The 26,957-nt window shown below is 42.4% G+C and overlaps 2 protein-coding genes across 4 annotated transcripts; one reads left to right on the top strand and one right to left on the bottom strand.

Moving 5' to 3' along the window:
* The first annotated feature begins 226 nt into the window (after window positions 1-226).
* Window positions 227-7,869, top strand: zmynd12 (zinc finger, MYND-type containing 12). The gene is made up of 8 exons (XM_020088909.2): window positions 227-498; window positions 2,751-2,880; window positions 3,824-3,995; window positions 4,294-4,463; window positions 4,609-4,731; window positions 5,150-5,243; window positions 5,807-5,952; window positions 7,502-7,869. The coding sequence occupies exons 1-8, from the start codon at window positions 371-373 to the stop codon at window positions 7,685-7,687; spliced, it is 1,149 nt and encodes a 382-aa protein (XP_019944468.2). The 5' UTR covers window positions 227-370; the 3' UTR covers window positions 7,688-7,869.
* Window positions 5,311-25,190, bottom strand: rimkla (ribosomal modification protein rimK-like family member A). Of its 3 annotated transcripts, XR_011243193.1 has the most exons (7): window positions 24,382-25,190; window positions 16,569-16,799; window positions 14,805-14,891; window positions 13,344-13,547; window positions 11,942-12,458; window positions 7,637-7,704; window positions 5,311-7,090 (listed from the first exon to the last, which is right to left on the bottom strand). XR_011243193.1 is itself a non-coding variant. In XM_020088903.2 (6 exons), the coding sequence occupies exons 1-6, from the start codon at window positions 24,542-24,544 to the stop codon at window positions 7,692-7,694; spliced, it is 1,215 nt and encodes a 404-aa protein (XP_019944462.1). In that variant the 5' UTR covers window positions 24,545-25,190; the 3' UTR covers window positions 7,550-7,691. The 3 variants fall into 3 exon arrangements, 2 of the variants coding, with proteins under 2 accessions (XP_019944462.1, XP_019944461.1); XM_020088903.2 differs by lacking the exon at window positions 5,311-7,090 and having other exon boundaries at window positions 7,550-7,704; XM_020088902.2 differs by lacking the exons at window positions 5,311-7,090; window positions 7,637-7,704 and adding an exon at window positions 7,870-9,329.
* Between the last annotated feature and the right edge of the window lie 1,767 nt (window positions 25,191-26,957).

Below are 26,957 nucleotides of genomic sequence, written 5' to 3'. Positions count from 1 at the left end.
CGGATAAATAGACAGATTGATAGATAGATAGATAGACAGATAAATAGATAGATAGATAGATAAATAGATAGATAGATAGATAGATAGATAGATAGATAGATAAATAGATAGATAGATAGATAGATAGATAAATAGATAGACAGATAGATAGATAGATAGATAGATAGATAGATAGATAGATAGATAGATAGATAGATAGATAGATAGACCCACAGAGTGAAACCACTGAGGTTGTTGCCATAGCAACTGTAAACTTAGCTCTCTGGTGTTAGCCATAGACTGTGGTGTTAGCTCATGTGCTAATTTAAAGCAGGAGAACTAACATTAGACTCGTGCTGAAGTTTTTTTTATCTGAACTCTTTTTGGAACGATGGAAGAACCGCCGCGGGTTTGTGAGCTCCTTCCTCTGGCTCTGCCCAGAGGAGCAGAGAAGCTGTGTGAACTCTGTCAGGGAAGAGCTCACCTGCAATGCGACAAGTGCCGGCTCACGTTTTACTGGTAAGACGCCTGTTGTTAGCATGACCCGTTGTTAGCATGACGTGTTGGGCTGCTGACGACACGCCACTGTGTTTACACGTGAGGTCAGAGTTTCCACATGTCGCGGTTTGGTCTCTTGTTCGTTTCTTTGTAGACTTGGTGAAACAGTGTCCGCGGCTCGGACGCTAGGTGGCAGTGTCGGCCGTGTGTCCTGAGCGGAACACGTCGCCATGACTGGAGCTCATGTGACCGCTCGGTCAGGAGGAAGAGGAACAGCTGGAAATGAAATTAACACACTGATTATTTCCCTTCTTGTGACTCGCAGGGGATTTTTTTTTAAACCTGCGTCTCCTCGATCATTTGAATGGGTCAACATCGGCTTATTTCTTTATTTATAAACGCAACAGAACATCACGGTTGGCGCAGGTTCCCTCCTCTGCAGACTCAATTACAGATCATAAGATGGTGCTTGGTGAAATCCTCGCTGGCACAGGATGGGAGCGGAGAGGAGCATGTGGTGACATCCCTCCCTGCAGGGATTTATGCAAAGGGATGAGCCACTACACCCAGTCTCTTAAAGGGAGCTTACAGCCTCTTACTGTGCAGGCTCTCTCCTCTAAGCCCTCAAATGAAATAATGCAAACACATGCATTGAATTAGATTAGATTAGAGATTTGAGCTTCTATCATTCAATTACACCTCAAAACAAAGGATAGATGGGCCAAATCTAAGAGGTTACACATGTCAGATAACAGCAAATGTAGCTTTTATTCTTTGTCTCATCAACATAGTATTTTTGTCTTGAAAATACATTGAAAACAAGACTAAACCCATCAGAAACCTGATTTAAGACATGACATATTTTAAAAACATGCTGCCTGGATAATGTCCCCAGTTATATTTTTGCTTTCTCTGTTTATTATTGGACAGATTGACCAGAAACATGCAAACAAAACCCAGCAGAGACAAGACAGTGCTGTAGCTCTGCGTCCTGAGACGACCCCTTTCGATTTGTGTTTGCAAGTCTGTCAGTGTGTGTCCACTGTCTGCATACACACACACACAAGCTGTGTGTCAGTGCCTCTGTTGATGCAACGTGGCCGGATCATCGCTTGCTCGCTGCTTCTGTCTGAGGTCCAAAAGCACAAAAACACTGGATTGAGCACACATGCTCGACAGTAGGGGGAAAAAAAGAAACCAAGACAGTTTTCCATCCAGTGTGCAAGAGAGGAGAGCCAGATGAACTAAATTACAGACCAGTTATGTAATGGCGTACAATATACTGTGGCTTTTGTGCACTCAGGAGATGTGTCCTGAGTGGGACAGAAACTCTGCTCTGGGAAGTTTGAGTTTTGAAAAACAGACTTTGTAAGGATTCAAAAGAAGTTATATGAGCCATAAAAGTTTCTGTCAACGTAATTTTTCTTCTTCTCCATCTGCAGAGTCCCAGACCTCTATTCTTGGTCCCACTCTCTGTCAACATGCTTCATCAAATAATTTAAAAGTTCGACTTTCCGTTTCACTGCTAAGCCGATGATTCAGCTGTATACTTGCCCTGAAACCAAACTGGTCCAAACTATTCAGACTTACTTCCTCTCCTGCAGTTAAATGAAACCAGGTCTGAAAGTGTCCAGTTTGGTCCTCCTCCACATATTTTTAATCAAACGTACAAGCAACCTGTACACCCTTTTTAAGGCAGGTCAATGCACAAATGAAAAATAACCTCTAACTTTGATCTACCACAGAAATCAAGCATATTCTCTTAAACTCAGAGCAATTCATGCTTTCATTTCCTCCTATAAGATTATAGTCAGATTAGTCCTTGTTGGTCCAGAATGCTGCTTCCAGGCTCCTGGTTACCAGGAAGTCAGAACATGTTAGCGCTATTCTGGCCTCAATTCATTGCCCCTCCTATATCTGATCCTTTTACCCCATATTTCACCTCCAGGAGTCTTCAGTCTTCTGACTTGGATGCACTGTTTTCTGTTTGTTATGCTTTTGACTGTGTTGATTTGTGATGTGGTTGTGTTCTTTTATTTTGATTCTATTACCTGAGAATTTTCTGTTGCAGCTCCACTGTTATCAGACCATGGCAGGAAAAATCAGTTTTTTATAAACAGGTTGATTTCTGAGCAGATAGAATATTCACGATGCATGACAAAATAACATAAAGCCATGTTAATTGGGTTTATGGTGTCTGGAGGAGGAGAAGGTTTATGAATGAGGAACATAAAATTAATTGAGTTGTGGTCCTAAAAAAAATACCTTTTTAGTAATGCAGAGCACCAGCAGGCCGACTGGGTGGGGATCCACCAGAGAATCTGTCAGCTGCTTATTCCCATTCGCACCCCAACGCTTTTCAGTCTCCAGAGGGCTGGCCAAATGGAGATGCAGCTCAAAAAGGTGAGGATGTACATATAACATATGGCATTAAGTCTTTTTATCAAGGGCATTGCAAAGAAACAATCATCATCTCTTTGCTGAGGGTCGAATGTTTAGCTTCCAGATTTTAAATTTAGGCTGTTTATTTTTAGGAGTTTTTACTTTGTTTGATAGCAAATTGTCTGGAGAGAAAAAAGAGAAAGGAAACAAGGGCAGAGGAAGTGAGGTATTACATTCAACAAGGGTCCTCAGGCCAGGAATTGAACTTTGGACGTTGCAGCCATGTGCCATGAACCATTCAGCCGTTGGAGTTTTTAGTTTCCTATTTTCACACAAAGCAAGTTTGCAAATCAAACTGGAAGTCCACAGTAAAATTGAAGGATTAATTCACACACATTCCGAAAAATATATTATGTCGACAGTGCTCTCTTTCAGGTAACAGCAATGAAAAAAAAATACATTAAAACCCCAGAGGTGGAAAAAGTTCAATGGACACATTTAGAATAAATGGAGTTACAGGACATCTGGGCTGATGTTTTAGAGGGCGAGGAGGAAAAAGAGAGATTTCATTACAGCACTGTGCACTGCTGTAATATTTCTCACCTTCTTCCACCAACTGGAGGTTGTGATTTTCTGTGAATGACATAAATGCAGCATGCAGCACAAAAACATGTTTTTTTCCCCTTTGGACAAATTCCACAGAGGAAAATGTTGTTTTAAAGCTGAATAGTAGAAGTCGAACCTCTTTCATCATAGTGATTTCTGGTACTTTACCTGGTAATGTTTTGCTTCCAGAGCCAGTTCTATTTTATAAGGTATATTATCAGTATAACCTGATAATATATAAGCTAAAAGAAGTGGTTCACTCCTGTGAACTGTTACATAATATTGTTGAAAGTCTGATGAATAATGTAACTTACTAAAAGTAATCTGAAGTGTATCTTGGTTGTGGTTGTTTACTCAGGCCGAGCTGATTGAGATTTGCAGGTTGGCGGCTCAGAGGAAGTTATCTGAGAGAAAATACCAGGAGGCTCTGCCCGCCGCCCAGTTCTGCCTGCGCTGCTCCATCGACGTCCTCGGCCCCAGCACTGTCCAGCTGGTCCCGTCTTACCTGCTGCTGGCAAAGGCCAACATGGGTGAGGACGGAGCACAACATGTTTGTAGCAAGGACCACGCCCTAAACAACTGAAATCTATGTAATGGATGTAGAGGAAAGATGAGTGGGTGTTGAGGTACAGATTTGGCTGAGTGAGAGTGTTCTGAAGACTGGGCAGGGGGGGGCGTCAGTGTGGAGGTTTTGTCTAAGGCCTCATTTTAACAGAGCTAATTATTGGTCGTGAACGTGAGTTGACCAGGTAGGCTTGTCGTGCAGGTGTGGTTGAAAAGTGGCCCTAAGTCAACTTAGTGTGTGTGTGTGTGTGTGTGCATCTCCAGGTTTGGGTAAACTATCCCTGGTGGCAGAGCTCCTGTCCCAGGCAGAGTGGCTGGTGTTGAAGAGTCCTTCTTGTGGTCACGCAGTCCAGCAGCAGCTGCACAGGAGCCTGGGCCACCTCCAGACGGCCACTGGAAACCTGGAGGCTGCTCTACTTAACTTTGCAAATGATGTATGTGTCATGAGTAGCACACTTACCAGAAATGAGTTCAGCGCTTGAAGCATCTTCAAAATAAATGTATTGATATTGTGAAGAGCAGAATGAATGGAAAGTGAATCCCCAGTGGCCTGTGAGTTAAAGTCTCTGATGTTTTCAGGTTTACTTTTCCAGTGAGGAGTATGGTCTGGATAGCACCGTCACCTCTGATGGCTTCTTTCTCATGGCTGACGTGTTTGCCAAACAGGGGAAGATTTCCATTACACGTTCGCTGTACTCTACGGTAAAATAAAACAGTTATGGTGTAATTGCTGATGTGACCTCATGTAGTTTTTACCTCCGCAAAGGAGGTTGTCTTATCTACATTTGCAGGATTACGCAAAAACTACACAACTGATTTCAATCAAATTTACTGGAGGGGACGGGCATGAGCCAAGGAAAAAACACATTCGATTTTGGTGTGGAGTCAGATCAGGGCCGGATCCAGGAGCTTATTTCTATTTCTTCATCATTGACAGATTTTGTTTTAACATGTTCTTGATTTCTAAGAAAATAAGTAATAACTTGATGAAAGAAAAGTGTGCGCAATTCGGTGCAGATCCAAAGAACAATATGGACCTAGTGAATTTATATGTGGGTTGAGAAGGGGCCTTAAAGGAGGTATGCACTCTACTGACTTTCTTCTTTTGCTCATTTTATAGGTGGCACATACTTGGCACCGCCAACTGTCCAAACTCCTCAACACCCACATCCAAAGTGTCCAAAATCCTGACGTGATGTTGGAGCCCTCTTATGGTGCGTCTTGTTGCACCAAATAAATATAGATACAATACAAAATATACAAAGCTATTAAAACCATATATATATATTTATTTACTTTATTTACTGTACAATTAAACATCTACGCAGAAACAGAAAATGACATCACCAATCAATTACATGCTCCACCTACTAAACTGCAAAGACCTCCATCGGTGTATCATTGAAAAAAAAAAAATAAGGTCACCGCTGCTATATTTAGCTGAGCTGTCTTGCCGTGCAATCCGAAAGCTAAACCTCAGATTTACCCTAGCATGCTAAGAGCTGACTAGAGACCACAGCTGAAACATCTCTGGCTGCGCAGCATCCGCACCACTACCCTGTATCGCAGCTGCTGCCCTACATATGATGCTAAGCCTGTTAACCACAGTGTTTTCCCAGGCTTCCTGGGATATGAGGTGGGGTGACCGTTGGGGCAGATTACACAAAATGTACAGAGGAAATAGATCTACATTTTGTTGACCTACATAAACCTCGTTTAACCTCGTACTGTAAAAGCTCATTTCCATCTTTGCTGGTGCCCCCTTACTTTGAATCAGACAAAGGTCGACAAGCTGAGGTGGACGAGATGTTGAGAAGGATGTTGGAATTTGAACAGGATGACTCCAGAAAAGACTCGGCCCAGGTTGCCCTGGTGGCCCACTGCCTCGCCATGCTGTGGTTTCTGGAGGGAGACAACCCCAAGGTGAGTCACCTGATGAGGTCACCAGACACTAAAAGGCTCAGTTTGACTCTGTGACACAATTCCCCACTTCCGCCTCATGCACCATCTTTGGAACTCCATCTCAAAATGAGATTAGCTCTAATTGGTAAAGCCGTAAAGGTGCGGTGGGATTTAGTGGGTGTTGACGTCTTGAATGCCTAATGCCACCGGAGGCTATTGCACCTTTTTCAGTGTGGGATCACGAGCGGGCGTCTAAAAAGACTGAGGCAGGTACAGTGTAGTGAATGTATCAGAACCACTGACTGTACAAGAAGCTCTGAATCGGAGGTGATCACCACAGAAACCTTTAGATCTTATGCTCCCTTGTGAAAAAACACAAAACTAAATACAACTCTACACTGTGTTTATGTGTTTGAATGGTTCACATGCTGTTTTTATCTGGGGGTTTTGTGGGGGTTTTTTGAGGCTGGATGAAATATAATTCCAATTTCACAGCTACCACAATGCTCCAAAAGTACTGTGAAAAAGCTGAACATAATAAGTCTTTTATTAATAAAATGGTAACTTTTCTCTGAGGCCCAAATATTCAGCCATGTGGGCCTTTGTGCCAAGCAGAGCCAAAATAACGCAGCCACCTCCAGCTGTTATAGATTCTCTGAATGGCAAAAATGGCAGCGGTAGGGAACAGGAGCCAGGGCTCATAAAGCATAGATGACACCTAAATTAACAAACCACTTCAGCTGACTGAAGTATCTTTCATCTCCTCAGGAAAATTCAGTTTTGGGCTTGCCTTCATACAGAAGAGTCAGTTCACAAAGTGTGCGACCCGCAGCCTCAAGTTGACTTAGACTCTGACTGATTCTAAAGTTAAAAAGAAAAAAAAAGAGCTCAGCGTGGATTTGGAATGACCATTCTGCTTCTTCTTTGTACTGGTGCATGATGGTATTTTGGTTTTAGTTGAGCCCTTTTCTTGTCCATACCAGGGCTCCATTGTGGGTTACAGCACTGTGCAGGAGTGTAAAGAACGTAGTCTTGTTATTATTGACGGAATACTGGTTTAATTCCTTGACTTTTTTCATGGCGCTTCAGGGTCCAGGGGGAAGCATTAAATAACAGCCTGTGGTTTAGTGTATCAGCCTTGTATTCACCACTGGAGGAGCTGTGGGTAGAGAGAGGGAGAGAGAGAAACACACAAGCACTTGAGTAACACATATACAACACTGTTTCCCAGCTGTTTTTAAAACCAAGAGAAACTGCAGGAATTCCAAATATGCTGCAGCAAATCCCAAGAATTCCACATTGAGCTGTGGCACGACTCCATCCGAGCATACAACAGTATCAAACCATGCATTTGTGTCCTTAGCTTCTTTCAGTCATACACGAGAAGGTCAGCGTAATATCCCGGGCAGATCAGCTCGTCGGAAGGAAAGAAGCGAGATAAATTAATCTGACCGGGTTGCAGTTCAGTTTTCAGTAATATTATTATATAAGTCAGCTTTACTCTCCCCCCCGAGACTCTGACTGCTGCTGCAGCTGCTGTGTTTTGTTTCCGTTTGTGTTTGTGTGCCAGGCCCTGGGATTTGGCAGCATGGCCCTGCAGGCCAGCCAGCTGATACCAAACCACGACCTGACAGAGGCCATCCAGAGCCTGGTGCAGCTGGTGCAGAGTTTGCAGACAGAACTGGATTCTGGCTTGTCAACGCACCTTTCACCTGAAGATCAGCTCCACCAGGACCGTCCTTTATTTCAGCCATGAAGCATCAAACCGAGTAGCTGTTAACACATAAAACGTAAATGAGTACAGTGATGTCATTTAAGATTTATCTGTATGTACTTAATTAAAACTATTAGGGATCATAGGGTATCTCTAATGAAATGAAACCAATTTGTGATATGGAAATGCTTGATAAAAAGTAATGAAAGGAGAAAGAGACATGATTTATCAGTTTTGAATAATGACTCATCTTTATTTTAATCTAAAAAAAGAGGGATATATATTTACAGCATTTTGCACATCTGTCAATGACATGATTTTGGGATCCATTTTGTAACACTGTCAGAATGATACAGAGAATAATGGTGAGGGCATTCGCTGAGACCGTTTTGTAATGCAATGCTTTTTGTTCATCTTAGCAGCTCAGGACCTCTTCATCAGTTCACCAGTTGCAGATGAAAGATTTTTAATATCTATGTGTCATCAACAGAGAGCTGCATGATTTCAGTGAAGCATAAACATTGGATTTTCCTCCTGCAAATAAAAGCATATTGTAAACCTCAGGTTTTCAAAACACATTGACATAAAATGTACCTGATGATTGCCATGAAATCCAACATATTATATACAATTCTGAAACATTTACTCTTTATATCAAAACAAAGAATTTTAAAATCATCTCACTAAAAGTGTTATTAGTACTGAATTATACAACAAAATTCATATTTTTGGCATTCAGATTCATTTTCATGTGTTGTGAGGCAACAAAACACAGAAACACTTGGATCTCCTCATATTCCCTTTTTAATTTTTTGAGCCAAATATACATTAGCAGCAGTTTGGAGTTAAATAGCAACCTTGTGCTCTGGTGTGTTGTCATACACAGTGACTAGTCCAGATGTCCCTACATATTCATTCCAGGCTGGCCGAGCACCACACAGGCAAATACACTCTTAGTAACTCCAGGATTTACACACATTTCTCGTTTCCGTGTCGCTACCATGTGGTGCCCCCATTTCTTCAATAGCTTCCATGCCTTGGATCCACTTCATCACGGCCACTGAGGTATAGAAAGAAACCCTCATGAGCTGGGAGCCTGACTCAATAATGGTCCTCAAATCAATGTTCCCAAAGGAAACCAGTCAATGAAAAGGCATTTTGAAAGTGGTTCGGGCACAGTTCAATGAACCTTCAGTGGGTAGATGTGTTCTGTCTACATGTGGATGATGTATAAAATACATATTCAAATGTGTGAGAGAGAAATGAGCATGTTGTCCGTTCTCATGGCTGGCTTTTCTCAAAGAGACGATATGAGATCTTTGTTTTACACTTGTACACAAAGTGGAATGATACACAAAGAGGGACACTTAAAAAAAAGGGGGACGACAACAACTGAATAGAAACTCTGATGTTGGGATGAGACTTAGTGATCAAGCTCACCGGCCCCTGCACGTCAGAGAGTTGACATCAGCAGATTTCACAGTTTCTTTGTCAGACACTTTGATTATATAGATAGTGGACAACATCACAGTAGTGTAAAAAGATGTTATTCTAGCAGTGGAGCCACTGTGATCACTTGACAGCAGACTTAACTAAAAGCTGCTTTTCCTGTTGTCTGGTAGGTTTCGATTTAGCCCCCTCAAGCAGGCCTCCTTTTTAGATTCCAGACAGTTAGTAGATTGGGCTACAAAGAAGAGAAATAAAATCAAGCTTCACAGCGGTTTCACTTTATTGAGACAATGTTAGTGCACACAAACCACTTTTTTTCTTTAAAAATACCATAAATTAGGAAGAAAACAAGGAACAATATAAAACAAGCAGGGAAAAAAGTGCATGTTAACCATGGTATACACCACATTGTCTTATACTGTAGTTTACAACCTTTTCTTCATTGCTGTTTGTGTGTCTTTTTGTCTGCCTGTAGGTGTGTTTTGTTTCTGATATGTGTCGAGCTTGGATGGATCTGTCGTGCCTTTGGGGGTCAGGGGTGAGATCCGGGCTGCTTCCCTGAGTTGTGTTGAAAAGAAAGGGTTACAAGCCAAAAACGTGGACGTTACTATGTGGCACAGTTTACAGTTGGTTTGCATTTGTGCTTTTGATCAGATCTGTAAATTATTCTCAGTGAACGGCAGTTACCCCGGAGAACCCTGCCTCGGTGTTGATATGTCAGAGGACGCATAGGAGGTAAATCAAGAAGAACAGAAAACCATAAGCAGTAAACTCTTGGCCACTGAAATCCCTGTTTTTATTGTTTAGTTTTTTTTCCCTAAGGAAAGAAAAAGTAACATTCTATTCAAAGAGACAGCAAAAATATATTCAATTTTTTATTTCCACCATCCCAAAAAAATATGTCATGCCAACATATTTTATGGTTTATGATTTATATTTTTTTCTATCAAAATAAAGACAAAACTAAGTAAAAACAATAAAAGTAAAATCTACAGATCATGACTGAGAAATCACATCTAACCAAATCCAGAAATCTTAGCACCAACTTTGAATTTTATCCTCTCAGTGTTCCAGGTCTGTACAAACACGTTTGTCCACAAAAGCTTATGAAATGTTCTTCAACTATTTCAGCCATTCCAGTTTCATCAGCTGAATTCTAGCATGCACTGAAGTTAATTCACTACCTAAGTATTTACAAAAAGCTACAAAGCAATAAAAAAATAATACACCACTACCTTTGTAGTTCTTAGAAATAAAGTGAGGGAACAGCTGGTAAATCAGGGGCCATTTGAAAACCACAAGGATCCTGGCTGATATGTACTGTATGTTTGAATATCAGTCGTTCTATGGCAGTGAACAGTCACTGTTTTTGAGGTATATTTTGCTTGCAGGTGTAGAAGCAGGTTTCAAAACTCTGTCTCCTGTTTCCTAAAAATTTGTCGTCTGAGTGAGAACATAAAAATGCATCTGTTTATCATAAAGTGCTAGACATTGAATGGATTTTAAAAGGCAGCGACAGACTGCTGCTGCAGGTAAGGCTAATCAAGCAAGCTATCAAGTAATGTAAAATCAAAAAATTAAAAATCGAGTAATGGTGCTCGATCGCTCCAGGTTGTGACTCTAAAAACAGAACTGCTATTCGATAATTTCTACTACCTTGCAAAGATTCGGGCAGTTTCATATTAGCATTAGCCTGCTTCATTCACAATGAAAAGAGAACTAATGGATGGACACCCTGTTAGCACCCAGGAGGACTATTGGTCTGTAAACTGGGTTATTAATATTCTTATTTACGCTAAAAAGGTAAAAAATGCAAACACATCATCAGCTTCTTATTCACTGTCAATGTAGCAGCTCCAACTACATTTTCAATACCAGTCATTTAAAACCGGGATTTAATGGAATTTTAACAGTAGATTTATTTATGTGACCTTACTGTTAAGGCAGTTTCACTGTTTTTCAAATAAACATGACAATGATTGATTGGAATCTTAACCTGGTAAAAATGTTTATACATTCTGGTTTAGTTGGATATGCAACATATGACATATATGATGTAGTGATGGGTGAATTCATCTCTCTCATTCAGATTATTATGAATTATTATTATGAATTATGAATATTATGAATAGCAGTAACTTTAACATGAATTTCCTTATCTTCGGGTACGTTGACTTGACAGGAGCACAACGTTGCTACATTGGAACTGACAGTATAATGTGCCGACCACAAGGAGCTAACCACTTAGAAAAAAAATATAACACTTCATTTTGCCTCCAATCCACCAAACCTGACTACAGTCACAGCACGAAAAGCATTTTTTTTATGTCAACATAAATTCTCCTTATAATAATGTTACTGAATTGTGATGATTAAAAACACGGCATGTGTATGCCTTTATTATGGGAATCCCACACCCACCCAAAAACCTTCACCCTCGCTATTCTTCAAAGCAAAAACTAGAAGAGTCATTTAGCAGTTATCTCGAGTACTATATCTCACCACCATGCTGCAGTGTAAGCTAGGTTTGTTTTGTGGGGTTTGCAGTTTGGGAGTAGAGGTGCAAAGACAGGAGAGTCAGGGGAGCAGCCTCAGATCTTTGCTTTTGTTGAAGGGAGTTTTCAGGAGAAGGCTCGTGTTTTGGTTTGTTTGTGTTTCTCTTGTGTCTGAACATGTGTTCTGTTTTATTGTGTTCTAGGTTTGCATTTAACATCCTATGTTTTAATAATTTTTTTTGGACTGATTTGTGTTCAGGAATGTCAGTTGCCGTGCATACAGTTGTGTGTATGCGTGTTTTTAATGTGTATTTGTGGTGTTGGTGTGTGCATGAAGCCGCTTGAATCTCACTCAGTCAATAACTTGATCTCATTGGCGAGGAGGGTGTTGAAGTTGTAGGCTGGATCAGGGAGGCCGGGAAGATCAGCCAAGGTGGGGCCTGTGGATTGGCGGGGCGAGGACTGGGAGGGCTCAGCCAGCTCCGGGTCGCTCTCACTGGAAGTAGAACCCACGCTCATGTTGCAGACGGCCTCAGGCAGCGAGCCGCCGCCAGCAGGCACAGGGCACACCTCAGGCTCGCTGCTGGTCTCACTGGTGCTTGACACGACAGACAGCAAGGACATCTTACGGGTGAGCCGGCTGGGGAGCATCGACAGGGCGAAGTCGGCAACGATGCCTGCCACATCCATGCCGCAGGCCTGGTCGAAGGCGATGAAGCCCACGTTGGCGTTGGCCTCGCAGACCACAAACGAGCCGTCGTTCAATTGCAGCAGGTCAATGCCACACACATCCATGCCCAGGATGTTGGACACCTCTATGGCTAGCTGCTTTCCCTGCTCGCTCAGTGGGCACATCATACCTACACCACCTAACAATGGAGAGAGAGAGAAAGACTGAGTACCTACCACTGCTTCATTCACTTCACATTGTGTGTGAGTTTTATCCAGATTGTTTTAAAAAAATATTTTCAAATATTTAGCAGAATTACATGAAAATTAAATGCCACATTAATCCACTCAGAGTCAATGTAAGTGCCAACATGACCTGTTACATAAAAGCAGAATAATCTGATGACTGATGTCCTAAATATGTCACAGCACATTACAGCCTCAACTAGACCAAAACTGCTTGTGCTCTGACAAAAACAATCAGTCACATCACTGAGGACTGCTGTGTTACTGGATGTCTCCGGGGGTAAATCAGGATAAACCGATCTGGAATGGTTTCTCCAAAAATGATTTTTGGAGCAGAGGGAGAATTAGACTTTAAATAAACACGAATAGGTGCCATGGTAACTGTTAAGTAATGTCCTCATACACAGGATTGGAGTTTAGTGACCCCTTGTATGTGGCATACATAGAGGGGCTGTACAAAATACTGTGTGGTTTGTGGTATTTAAGTAGTGAATAAATATCCATTGTTTTTAGTTTAAAAAAACTGATTTCACTTTGTGGAAGGAAACTGCTTAAAAACATCCCCTTCTCCAGATCTTAAGAATAACCAGAGCAGTTTTAGTTCTCCAAAAACAGTGAAGCTATTCAACCACACAAATAGACACAACACTTAAGAATGAGAGACTGAGCTAAAGACAGATCCAAATAATCAGGACATTTAAAAGCAAACATAAGAACTGTTAACAGTGCAGCAGCCATGATGGGTGCAAGTGCAGTAATGTAAAATTTGAATCTGTGTGTGATAGTGTTCAATAGTTTGGTAATTTACTGTCATCACTGCCTCTCAAGCGTCTGCCTACCCAGGGAGCAGTTGCTCTGCATTCGACCATCAGTGGAGCAGCGTAGCATTGAGCCGATGACACGACCGCCCACCAGGACCACCCTCACGTCACGGCCGTGCGACTCCTTGACGTACTCCTGAAACAGGTAGGGGGTGTCATGGCGGATCAAGTGGCACAGGTCTGTCAGGTGGTGTTTGTCCCGTGCCAGGAACACTGCCTTCCCTGGGAGTAGGAAGGAAACATGGGATGAGGGAAAGAAGGGAAGAAGAGACAGTTGTCAGGCCGTCAGCTGTTAACATCAACATGAAGACAAGGTGCTTGCAGGGTCTGCACATTTGTGTAATATTACTTAAGGCTCGATTACTTCCTTATAGTCTTTCCTGACAAGTAGCTGCTTTTGCTGACCAAGTCTCATGCCAGTTCCCATTTCTCATATTATGGACAAGACACAAGAGGCAACAACTTTGGCAGGCACAAAATTGCTTCTCACAGAGGGTAGAAGTTTTAATTAGCACTGCTCGGCTCTGTCTCCTGGCTGTCAAGGCCTATGACCCCTGTTCCAGCAGCACGGAAAATCATGTGATTGTTGTGTGTACGTGCAAATAATGTGTGGCTCACAAATCTGAACGAGATGACGAAGCAATCCCTCATTTACATCTTTAATAGAGTGGACAGCGGGGGAGCACGTACCACTTTGCAAATCGAAACCAAGAAAAGCAGGGACTCATGCTTTTGTGACTCACGGAGACATATGATCATTACAAGTTTCTGCTGATGAACTATGCACCCAGAAGCTTACACCATGTTGAGGAGTAATGCATTTCACATCGCAACTGTGCTGAGAGAGTAAAAGAGAAATCTGGCGAAGACCTTTTAATACATAAGATTATGAAGTAAGCCATTTATATTAACATACAAGCCTTTTTTGTTTTTTCAGGAAAGGAAGGCAAGCTGGACTTCAGCCAAAGTCAACGGTCAACCACAGAGGGAAAGAAAGCAACCCTTGAGAACTCCATAGAAAAGTGTCGTGTTGGTGGCTGACCAACGGCTGCTTTCCCTAACAATGTGTTGTGATGGCTGCCTGAGCCATGGTCCTTTGTTATTGATTCACACAATGGCCGAGTCAGTCAAGTGTCGATAACTATGAATAGCAAAAGGGCTAATGGGTCAGCAGACACTGGGGCAGATCTCTAGGAAGCGCAACTTTAATGGTGAGACTGAAACTTCCCACACAAGACCCATGTGAATTGAGGCAAAATGGGAAACTCTGGTCAGTTTGTAAACTCGAAACAAAAATGATTAACCCAGCAGCAATTCCATGAGTATTAACGACCTTTTATTGCAACACCACAGCTCTAATCATTTAACACTCTGTCAATGAATTCCATGTAAGGGTGGACTGAGCTGCCACTAGTGGTCTGTAGGGTACAGATTGTTTGAGTTGGGGGTGTAGTAAAGAAATGGACTTGCTGGTCCTACCTCTGTGGCCACGTGCATTCTTCACCACCACCGGATAGCCCAGTGGCTCAGCTTCGTCAATCATCTTGCGGAAGTTGTCATGCCCTCCTGGGAAATGGTCACGCACACACACAAAGATGAAAAACAGACACATGCAAAGATGAAAATTATATTACAATTTGTATCGCGGGATGTGGGGAGGATCTGTAGAACACTGCTAACAAGAATGACTCAAAACAGCAAGGGTGTAGGAGTGCTGTCCTGAGCTTTTACTTATTTTGCTGCATTATTCATGAGATTGGAGCTGAGCATTGTCACTGGAGAACGCATTAACGTGAAGCAGTTGACCATATCTGACACTGAGTCATAACAGCAGCTTGTAGCAACAGATGTGCTTAAGCATTTTCCACTTTGGCTCGCAGGGTGATTGAAAAAATAAAAAACTTCTTTCCTCTTCTTTTCTCCACCCCCTATCGCTCTCTCAGTTTGCCTGTCTGGTGTTATCTGGTAACAGATGTGGACGTCTTCCCCTTGCAGTGGGGTGATTGAGGACAAGGAGAGGGCAGAGACCATATGTGAGTCCCACTACGTCACAAGCTGCTAAGGCGTCTAAACCAGAGGATGGAGGCAATTGTATTTTGAAAAATCATGAGGCATGGGGTGGGGCTTTGGAAGGGGGGTGTTACATAAGTCCTACAGCTGCTCTGCATGCAGCGCCTGGCCTACTGTGCAGAGCGACGAATGGAATGTAGGCCAAACACCCCTCTCCACATTCTCTCTTTCATTCTTCCTTTCTCCCTGTCTGCATCCTTCTCTTTCTGCTTTCCCCAAACACCACAGAGCTGGGGATTTGTAGAAAACAGAGAGAAATGTGTGATGATGTGTGTCAGCTTTTTGTTTTGCTCTAATACGTGAACAAAGTGCAACAAATAAAAACAGCAGTCTGGCTTGTGTTGTGGGGGGGGGGCGTATCCTTACATATCCTGCCTTTGTAAACAGTTGGTAAAAAAAACAGTTGTGTTGCAGAACTTGTGAATTGCTGGTGGTAATGTGTCTATATTGACTCTCTCTCTCTCTCTGTTGTTTTAGTAATTGCAGTAAAGATAGTCTCACTGATGTCTTATTAATCTGTGTTTTACAGGCACATGTGAACTGAGGCCTATGATATAACTAATGTGATTGAATGGTAAACATTCTTGACATTGTAGTGCTGGTGTTAAATGGGAAGATTCATTTGACTATAGATGACATGTGTTCCCTTACTTTTTGTTTAGTCATGTTTATAGACAATATTAATATGGATTTTGTTTCAGACAAACTACAGCTTGTGTTTTACTTAATCTCACTAGAGGGTTAAGACTTGGTTTTAGGGTTAGGGTAAGAATTAGGGTTTAGGTTAGGCATTTAGTCGTGACGGTTAAGGTTAGGGTAAGGGTCTAGGGAATGCTTTATGCCAATGAGTGTCCTCACTAAGATAGAAGTACAACTGTGTGTGTGTGTGTGTGTGTGTGTGTGTGTGTGTGTGTGTGTTTGAGACAATGAAAAGTGGGCGTCAAGTCCAGCCCATGCAAGTATTGGTCAAGTGCAGGTCAAGTCCTGTACTTTCAGTCCACACACTGGGAAGTCGCTGCATTAATAAAGTTAGTTACATTCCACATTCATCGTCTAACTCGCTGATTAATATCATGGAGCAGCACAGCCTCAGATATCTTAGCAACAGCAACACAGTGCCACCAAAACACATCAACACAGTGGCAAGAAAAAAAACACAACTTGCTGATTTACCGTAGGAGAAGGTGTCAGGAAGAGGCACCCCGTGGCCGGCCAGCTCCTGAAAGGTCCAGAACTTGTTGACACAGTTGAGTATAGCCTGGGGCCGGTTGATCAGCCGACAGCCCATCTTCTCCAGGTGGCGCAGCACAGTGATGTCGCTGTCTGACTGCACCCAGGGCGTGGGCACCCGTACCACCACCACTTGTGGATAAGACGTCACCAATTCCTGCTCCACTCGCAGACCTGCAGGGTGAGAGGGGAGTCGGGGAATGGAAGGGAAAAAGAGATAGAGCACCATGAGGCAAAAATCCACAATTTGTTAGCAATAATCACTTCTCAGCATGTGGGCAAACTAATTCAAAAAGAAGTTCTCTAGGTTTTTTAATACAACTGTGAGCCGCTGAACATAGAATTTTACATTGTATCCCTAAAGTCATATTTAGAAAGGCTGGAAACATTGGGAAAATGGTTGGTGAGATTCTGAATCCATCATCAACTGGTGGAAAAGTTTACTCCTCTGGTCGGGACTGTTTGTGGACATTGCTGCAGTCGTCACCACACAGCCCTGACTGAGAGCTGGCCAGGTTACAGCACTGGGCAGAGGCAGCCGGCTCCAAGGCCTGTGGTGCTAAGCCATGAATTTGGAACGTGTCTTGCCTGCTGATACGATTATCTACATGCAACGCACACCCATATACAGTACTCCCCTGCAGTGATGCCAGCTCCTCTGCATTTTGGGCCAACACGCTCTTCCTCTCCTGACTGAGAGTGACCTATCGTTGCTGATATACTGACACGATACACTACTTTGTCTAAATGTAGGCCAGTGGGATGAAGAGAGATGTCGGAAACTCCCAAGGTTGCACAATTCGTATTTAACAACACCAGGGAGAGAAGCATGGTTAGAAAAACACTATACACATTATTATTTTAGGTCTTTAAAGAAATTCTGTAGCTACAATCTAGTCCACTATTCTTAGATTAAATAGCAATATTTTTTCATCCTGCCGCAATGAAAAATCATTGTATGCTATTCAATGTTATCTGAAATACATGGTGCTTTGTTTTATTCAAAGTCAAAAGGTCATTTGACTCTGTTCACACCTGCTCACCACTGGCATTAATGTGTCTTGGGTGATCTGAACACAAGTGGACAGCTCTAAAAACAGGTGTGAATGCAATCATGATGAATTGAGGGCGTATTAAGATCCGAATGTACCGAAATGTATCCTGGCCCAAACAGCCTGAGATCATTTTCCCATTCAAAAGACTTTAACCCCATGTGCTTATACTGTTTATCATGAGTGTGTCAAACATCTTTGGTGATAAGGTTTGCCTGGAACACACCAAAGAATAGACCTAGTCTATGTACCTTTATATGCTTTCTTTTCTTCTTTGGCAGACTAGGTACAAGAAGGGCCTTACTGCCTCCAGCCGGCCAAAATAAAGACAAATGACGCATATGTGTATTTGTGACATTCATGACAGGTCACTCAAGACACTTCACTTTTGTTACATTTAGGTCTGACGAATTTCCAGCTGTTGAATCAGGTTCTAAAAGCGCAGCAGCAGGGTATCAGCTCTGAAACTGGTGGTAAATGCAACACGATTGAGTGCAGTTAAAATCTGACTTTTATAACGCCACAAATGCCTATAGAGCAGGCAAGCTTATATAAGTTTATACAAATCGACAACTCCCATGAGCACGCCCATGCAGATTGTATGTGAATTGTCATGTGATATGCATTTTCAGGTGAGTTAATATAGATGGAGGTCATCTCTAATATGGAGCTCAAATGCTCACCTGGAGCTGAGCACATCTGAATAGGTTACTGATCAGTGGAAAACAGAGGAGGCTTGACGAAGAGATGATTGTGCTTAAGATGGAGAGAATAAGGTTTGTTTGATATAAGACAACTTTTCAACAAGATGCAAACTTGTCATCATTCACTGGCTATCTCCAGTCTCTGTCAGTGGCTCTCTGGATTTACAGAACAGAACAAGATTTTGAGATAACAGAATATTGGCTTGATATTGGCCAAAACACAGATGGCAAAGTCAGTAGCAATAGTTGAGGATTTGGCAGCACTTTACTGCTGTCTGGTGTTACTTTGTCATCCTGGATGAGAAGAGGAAACAGAGACACTTGGAGATTTTTGAGCAGGCGATGCGACTCAACAGCTCATCTCAACAGGCTGGGGGAAAAAAACCTAAGTGTGGGTGTGCACATGCACTGTAAAGAGACATGGTACAGCACTTCACCTACATCATGACCTGAATATCAGCCATCTTAGAATCTGCAGATTCACAGCAGTTACAGTGCCACTGGCTGAGACCATCAGAGGTCATGAGAAGCTCGGTGGCTGCTGCATACATTATAGCAAAAGATATCGATAGCATCTTAGTGCACACTCTATTGGTCGGATCAACACTTTATTTTAGGGTCGTTCTGTGCTCGGATGGTAGAGGGGGGAACAAGAGACAGGCAGCAGGCAGAAAAGGTCAGAGATGTCTCGTTACTGCAACACGGAAGATGGGAGGGAGGGGGGAACAGTAGCCATGAAAAGCCTGCCACCTCCTTCTTTCCCTCTTCCTCCAGTATAGAAGCAGGAAGATTCACTGTCTCTCTCTCTCCCTCTCTCCCTACCCCTATTCAACATTCTCACACTGCTCTGATTGTGCAGTCACTGAGAACACTGTGAGTGGTGTTACAGTGGGAAGTGTCAGGGGATGTGGTCTCATGGTTTTTGACAGACAGTATTCGCTGTTCACGGTGCTCGTCGCATCTCCAGGGGAACCAAACAGAGACCAATGAGGCAGCCAGATGAATCAGTCCTATTCATCTGTGCAAGTGTTCGTGTGCACTGCACTGTCCGTCATGTGACCGCTGCAAAAACACTCAGAAACCCTAGTGACCGTTTGGGTGTATAACAAAGGAAGCATGGGTTTTTGTGGGACAATGTGCAAATCTGTTGTGGGAGTGATCCGTATTTAAATATAACTCAAATTCCTCTTCTTACCTCCACGACAGGCTGTCACCTTTTCATGCTTCAATTCACTGTATATGTCCATGCCATTTTCAATCTGCCTGACAAAGCTAACAAGCATAACAAGCATTCTGTGCATACCGCTGCCACGTCAAAGCAGGCAATGCCGACAAACGCTGTGCCAATGTTTCGCTGGTCGGTTTTGCCAGCCCCACATGCAGTCTCAGTCTGGGTATCCTCTCTAAATTAGCCTGATGAGGGGGAGCAGGTTTCTCCGAGTTAGGTTTTAGAGTAACAATGTCGTCAATGGTCTATTTGCATATATGTGTCATCAATACACAAATCAGACAATAACATATACTGTAGACCTACTGTGAGGCCAGGCAAAAAAATCTTTTGTTCAGAGCACAGAGACCATGTTGACCCGCATGTCCCCTGTGACTTCGCCTGCACGCGGGGTAGCTGCTAGCTACATTGGCACTGACAGTACTTGAACTAACAGAGGCAGACAGGACGTATCACGAGACCACAAGAATATTTGGCAACGGTTTAATGGCCTGTGAAGAAAACTCAACAACACGTGTCAACTTTCCCAGATAAAATAGTTCAGATTCATTCCTTTAATTCTGAGTTATCTTTTATCAGTGCGCTTTAGGGTTGGGAAGTGTTTCAGCATTACTGTGTACATGGTCCAGATGAAATCTAGCATAGTCATTTGATGACAGCAAACACTCCTATATCGATTAAGAAAATAAAACCTTGATAAAAGTATGAAACTTGATTTTTTGATCAGTTTGCATTTAACCATCAGTTTGCATGTACATTCATTTAGTGATGAATCAATATTAACACAAAATTACTCCAATATACCTGATAATAAAGTCACATATATGCAAATAGTATAGTCAATCTGCATGTAGGGAATAGAGGAATATGTTCTTGGGTACATTGGTACAGTAACACTATACACTTTTGCCAAACCTTGCTTTTTTAATATTTTTGACATGATGTTGACGGCCCCATCGCACAAAACAATACACCACCGATGTTTTAGGGGTGTGCCAGTCAATATTGCCGTCATTTGAAATAGCTTCCTGCCTAGTTGACACAACTATGTTTGTTTCCTTGTGTGGACTATACGGCACAAAATTGTTGAGGGCCAATATACAATTTGTGCAAGCGCCTTTCATAACTAGAGGGAAAAGAAAGCACTGTGAGGCTACTTGGCAAAAACAACAACATTTAAAATACCCATGTTCCAGACAGCATGTGACAACCTGAAAATTAGATACCACTGGTTAATTAACAAATTAGCTGTTTTCTTGGTAGCGCTGACTTGTGCCAGCAAGCCACGTCAGGAAATAGTACTGTGCACTTCTTTTATTATATTTTGCGACAAAGGTATTGGGATAAGCAGCAACAGTGGGATGTATCCAAGTTGTGACTGCAGTCAAATTCCATCAAATGCCCCTTATTTTGTCCTTTTTTTAACCACCTGTAACAGTTAATAACTCAACTCCAGACAAAAGCTTATAGTTGTAAATGAAGTTAAGAGCTCTGCCACACTGCTGATCATCATATAGTCTTTTTTCTCAAACAATGGGGAGTCTATGCTTCATAAATAACTAAAGGACTGGCATTAAAGCTACAGTACCAACACACCAATGCCACGTATCATGGGGCTGATACACACTCACATGTCTGGCAGTAAATTAAGATGAGCCCACATCAATGTTCCATCTCTCCTTCACTGACATAGACGCGTGGCATTTATCATCTTTGGGGTGAACGTGTGCCCAGTGGCACGCACAGGGTTCACAAAGGATTGTGACATCAATTCAAATCCGGTCTCTGTTTTAACATCTTACAGAAGGAGTCATGGGATGTGAAATGCCTTCAGCTAGCAGGGTTTGACTGTCTTATGTGAGGGGCCATCATTGGTCATTAAAACGTGATGGTGTGTGTGCGTGTACTTGTAAGCATCCATGTCTTCTCCTGAGGACAGACTGAACCCAGTAACTTCAGTGTGAAACGTGGACCTCAACTTGACTTGAGTACACACAAATAAGCCAAAAGAACAAGAAACCATTGAAATAGTTAGCTGTAAAGATGCTATCAGTTTCAGAATTGTGATTGCATCGTGACCTACCTACCTACATATTTCAGGGTGTTAACTTGTTACATTTAAGACTTTTTAAGACTGTTCATCAATGCGTTTCAGCTGCATTATCTGTAACACCATGTCAGGTCCAAAAAAGTATGAATGAGGGCCAGAATGTCTTGCAAAGTAGATTAATTTATTCAGGTGAACGTGACTACACAGAGCTGTGTGAACACAGGAGAAATGTGTGTATACACACAAGGGCTGGGCTAAATTAATATGAGCTTGTCTCCTTTGGCTGCAATCTCCTCCTAAATGCTCTTGGGCTCAGATAATTTTCCTTGTTTTTATATGACCAATGTTTAGCTTCTGAGGGTTCTCTGCTTGTTGGTGTCGATCTAAACAATGGACTCTGGAGGTAGGTTACCAGAGTTGCAGGATTTAACAGTGTTAGTGCAGAGTGGATCACACTGGGGCTGGACTGCAGTGATGCACCCTATGTGAACACAATTGGGTAATGGCAGGTGTTTGCTGGTGGCTCTCTTAAAACTCTAATGCCTTTGGACGCAAAATCCACATTATTGGAATTTTATACTGTTTTAAGAAAAGTGGAAACCCTGTTATTTTGGTTGAGGATGATAATGTACCATCTGCAACAAGTTGAAATCTTATCTAGGTCTGTATCAGCCCCCTTCATATCCATTGCTCAAATTCGTTTTACTTTGAAATGCTATGATGCTATTAATTATGTGACACAATGTTTGTTGTTACATCCTGACATGTAAATGTAAAACTTCTGCACATTTAATTGAAATGAAATTATAGCCATGGCAAGGGTCAACAGTGGTGAGTAACTCTAACCCCTTAAAAAGGTGCTCACTGACAGCATTACTGATCACATGGAGGTGAAATACCACTTGTGTTTCCAATTAAGGAAAAAATGAAGATTGCAAACACATTTACTGATTTTGTTCTTTTTCACTGCATGTGTCTGTACACTTCCCGATGTTTAGACTCAATTCAAGAACATCCTTGTGAATTGCCTCCAGTATTGTGTTAACACACATTAAGTACAGGCAAAATATTAGCATCTTCATTCAAATAAAAATAGTGTGGTAAACCTCACAAACACTGTTTGGAATGGATGGGAAAGTACCTTCCAACTTAACAGTTTCTAATTAAATAGGTTGCGGGTAATGCATATTTAGCTGAACGCTGAGTGGACAAGGCCAGCGTGCACCACATCACCCCAGCCACATAGCATGTCCTCCACAGCTTTCTGTGTAGCGAGCCTGCAGCGTGGCCAGCCTGCCCACTGACTGTTAATCTGTGATGTCAGGCCAAGGCTCAGAGGATATTTACTGTATGTGCGACTTGGCAGCATGGATTACAGGTCATGCAAACTGCCTTGCTCTAGTTGTGTGTTGCTTGCTAAGCCACGGGTCTAGACAGCTGTCTTCCTTCCGATCTGTACTGGCAAGTACACTCTTATTTTTAAGATGCCCCCTAAGATGCACACATTTTATTTTATCAACAGATTAGTCTATACTTTAAATCATATTATCTAGCTAAGATACTTAGCGACTTAAATGCCACGTCTTCATTGCTGGTGTTTGAAACCCCATGTTGAGAGTGAAGCTTTCCCATGACTGAGCACGAATTAGAAACAGAATATAGTCTGCAAAAGACATGTTGCCCCGTCATCCCTCTCTCAATCCCAGCTTCTCCCATCTCTTAAGCCTCTGCTATAATGCCAGCCTACACTGATGTTAATTGGGACTTACACACCTCTCATCTGGTGACACAGCCCCACTTCACACAGCCCTGATGAATTCCATGTGTGTGTGTTTCTTCAGTGTTCCTTCTACCACCATCGCTTCATCAAGGGCCTCCAGAGTCTATACTGTGAAATGCTGTCATATTAAAATTGAACACAAACCATGTGTTTACAACAAGGCCTTGCAAAAGTGTCAACACAAGATTGACTGAACATGTGTCATCGCAACAGCAGTTTATTTATTTGATTTCAGCTTTTATTCTCCATCAGTTTTAGGAATCTGTCAAATGATAACAAAGCGGTTCCACAGATGAAATGTGTGCTTATAGTTTTACTTTCTGTTAACCACAATACTTAAATCAAACCCTCATTTTATCATTCAAATTCGACTAATCTCTTTTTCTGTAAAATCAACTTCTCATTTCTCTTTTTTCCTCTGGGACTCTGGACTACTTCGAGAGGAATCGTGCTGGTTTGCCAGATCTCCACATGACAAAACCCCCACATTAACATTAGGAGTGCATACACAGCTTTAACTTTGGAGTGATGCAATGTCCAAAACAATGTCCCCAATCCAGTTTTACGATGCTATTTAGTGCCTGCGATCTAATTAGCTAGCTTATGTGGTTAGGGCAGTTATTCCCGTTGCTTTGGCTTACTCGTATCATCTGTTTGTTATAGGATCACGACGATCTAAGCTAAATTCAAAGAAGAATGGTCGCTCTTCCCGGTCTGGAGACGCGCTGACTGGAAAGTGGGTTAGGCGGTCACGGCACACTTTGCTCCTTAGCTAGCAGGCAGACCAGGCTAGCCCTCCCCTCGCTCCAGTGCAGTCCCCCAAACAATACCCGGCTGCCGTCGACTGTGTGGACCGCGTTGAGTCCCGTCGATCTCGAATAACCCCCGTTACACTAAATCACTAACACACACGGGGGGTTAGATTAGCTGGGGGATACTCACCCAATTGACCCTCCGTGATTGTGAGCACGATTTGATCCATGAGGAGGGAGCGGAATTCAACGTCCTCGTCGGCGCAGCGCTCCTTCAGTGCCCGGAGGATCTGGACTTGGGGATACTCCTGGCTGATGCGCCGGTCGGTCACGAACCAAACCCGGGAACACATTTCTCTTATTGTTGCGTGCGAGGATTCAAAAAGTTACCAAAAAAAGAGACACGCTCGGTTGTAGTCGTGGGAGGGGGGCAGGTGTGTGGTGGCAGCGCGGGATCCGGGGGTCGGGCGGGCGGCAGCGGAATAGCACAGAGATGCTCACACAATGGAGACCTCAGCGGCTAGCGGCACGAGCGGGCGGTGGTGTGGCTACAAACAGGAGCGCGGCCCGAACCGGCTAGGACGACTTATATTCTGTATCACCTTTGTTCGCCTTCATTTGCAGCCATTTAGTCCTCCCGGGGGCGCAGTTACACGGACCCAGCTCGCAGAAATTCAACAAACAGGCCGGAAAATATCTCTTGCCTCTGTCAATCGAGATGCGGCTCCTGGCTTGGTGTGCCTGCCGGGGCAGACAAAGCTCGGGCTGTGCCGCTGTACTCGTCCCCTCTTGTCGGCTCAAAAACTACCAGTGAAATTCGGCGCGGCCGCAGCGGTGGATCGACCCGCAGACTGCTCGGTTAATCGCAGTGAACTCCCGCTAACACACGACCACCGTCCTCCAGTTTGTTGGCCGCTATCCACGAGGTATTGGTGCTGAAAAGTGCACACGCTCGGTTTACAACTCCGATGCTCCGCGTGCCCGTTGCGCGGCGAGGCGGGGCCTGCTCCCACAATAAAAATGTTCGGAGGCGCGCGAGCCAATGGGGAGCGTGGAAACCGGGGAGAGAGCGGGGGCGGGGCCTGGCGGAGGAGGGCGCGCGGAGGGCTGCGTGAACGTCGGTGCGCGGCGGAGTCATAGTCTGCAGTGCGCACGAGACCGCGCACTTTCCGAACCGGTTCAGACCAGACGGTGCGAGGAGGTTTGGTGAAAACCGACAGTGCTGTCTCCATGCTGGAGAGGCAGGAAATGGAGGAAAGAGCCGGGATCACACACCAGACATGTTCCTGCCTCTTTATATCATTATGTACACAGTCTATACCTCTTTATATCTCTATATACACAGTCTATACCTCTTTATATCTCTATATACACAGTCTATACCTCTTTATATCTTTATATACACAGTCTATACCTCTTTATATCTTTATATACACAGTCTATACCTCTTTATATCTGTATATACACAGTCTATACCTCTTTATATCTTTATATACACAGTCTATACCTATTTATATCTTTATATACACAGTCTATACCTATTTATATCTTTATATACACAGTCTATACCTCTTTATATCTGTATATACACAGTCTATACCTCTTTATATTGTTAAATACACAGTCTATGCCTCTTTATATCTTTATATACACAGTCTATGCCTTTTTATACACAGTATGACTCTTAATATCTTTATATACACAGTCTATGCCTCTTTATATTGTTATATACACAGTCTATGCCTTGTTATATCTTTATAATCACAGTCTACACCTCGTTATATCTATATACACACAGGTTATGCCTCTTTATACACAGTCTATGCCTCTTTATATCTATATATACACAGGTTATGCCTCTTTATACACTGTCTATGCCTCATTATATCTTTATATAAACAGTCTATGCCTGGTTATACTACCTGGTTTACAACACATCCAATTTGTTATGCTTTAACAATAATAAAAAAATAACAAGGCAAATGTTTGGTGTTATAAAAAAAGGCAAAACAACCCACAGATTGTATTCATCGTATATTTCAAAGAATTGAAAAAAAATGTACAATTTACACAACTTTGATCTTTATCTTTATATTGCAAAAAAAATGTATATATACATATAAAAAGTTTGATATGTATATAGTATTATTCCTATTATATTGTATATAGCATTTCTTTTTTATTCTTACTACATTTTCTCACTGCGCTGCTACTGTGTTGCTGTGTCTGTTGTAAATTTCCTCTACTGAGGATCAATAAAGGTACATCTTATCTTATCTTATCTTATCTTATCTTATCTGATCTTATCTTATCTTATCTTATCTTATTTTATCTTATCTTATCTCTCAGATAAAGCAGATCTGATGGAGATATCTTCTTGAATCTCTTACATACATAGTTCTTATATTTCTGGAACACCAACAGTCTCCTCCAGCCATTTAAACATAAAAAGGGGCCCAGAAAGACATCAAGGTCCAGTTCTGTATTGTTCCTTGGGTTTCTCTGCAGGTTTGCCATGTGAAATCTAACACCAAGACCTGAATGATATCACCATACCAGAGTACGAAAGTGACCCTGGTGACCTAGAATGATTTGTTATATCACTTCTTCAGAACTTCCTATCGGTAACTCCTGATGTAATTAGATATAATTGGATTAATGTGACCTGGACCCAGACAAACAGGAGAAATATGAGGCGTGGGTGAATTAACCAATTAAAGTGAAGACGTCTGTAACTTTCTGTGAAACGTGAATTTCTAACCTATG

This window comes from Paralichthys olivaceus, chromosome 6, assembly GCF_024713975.1.
Source record: "Paralichthys olivaceus isolate ysfri-2021 chromosome 6, ASM2471397v2, whole genome shotgun sequence".
NCBI lineage: Eukaryota > Metazoa > Chordata > Actinopteri > Pleuronectiformes > Paralichthyidae > Paralichthys > Paralichthys olivaceus.
Note: the sequence above shows the minus strand (reverse complement) of the source record. Positions and strands in the feature narration are given on the sequence as shown.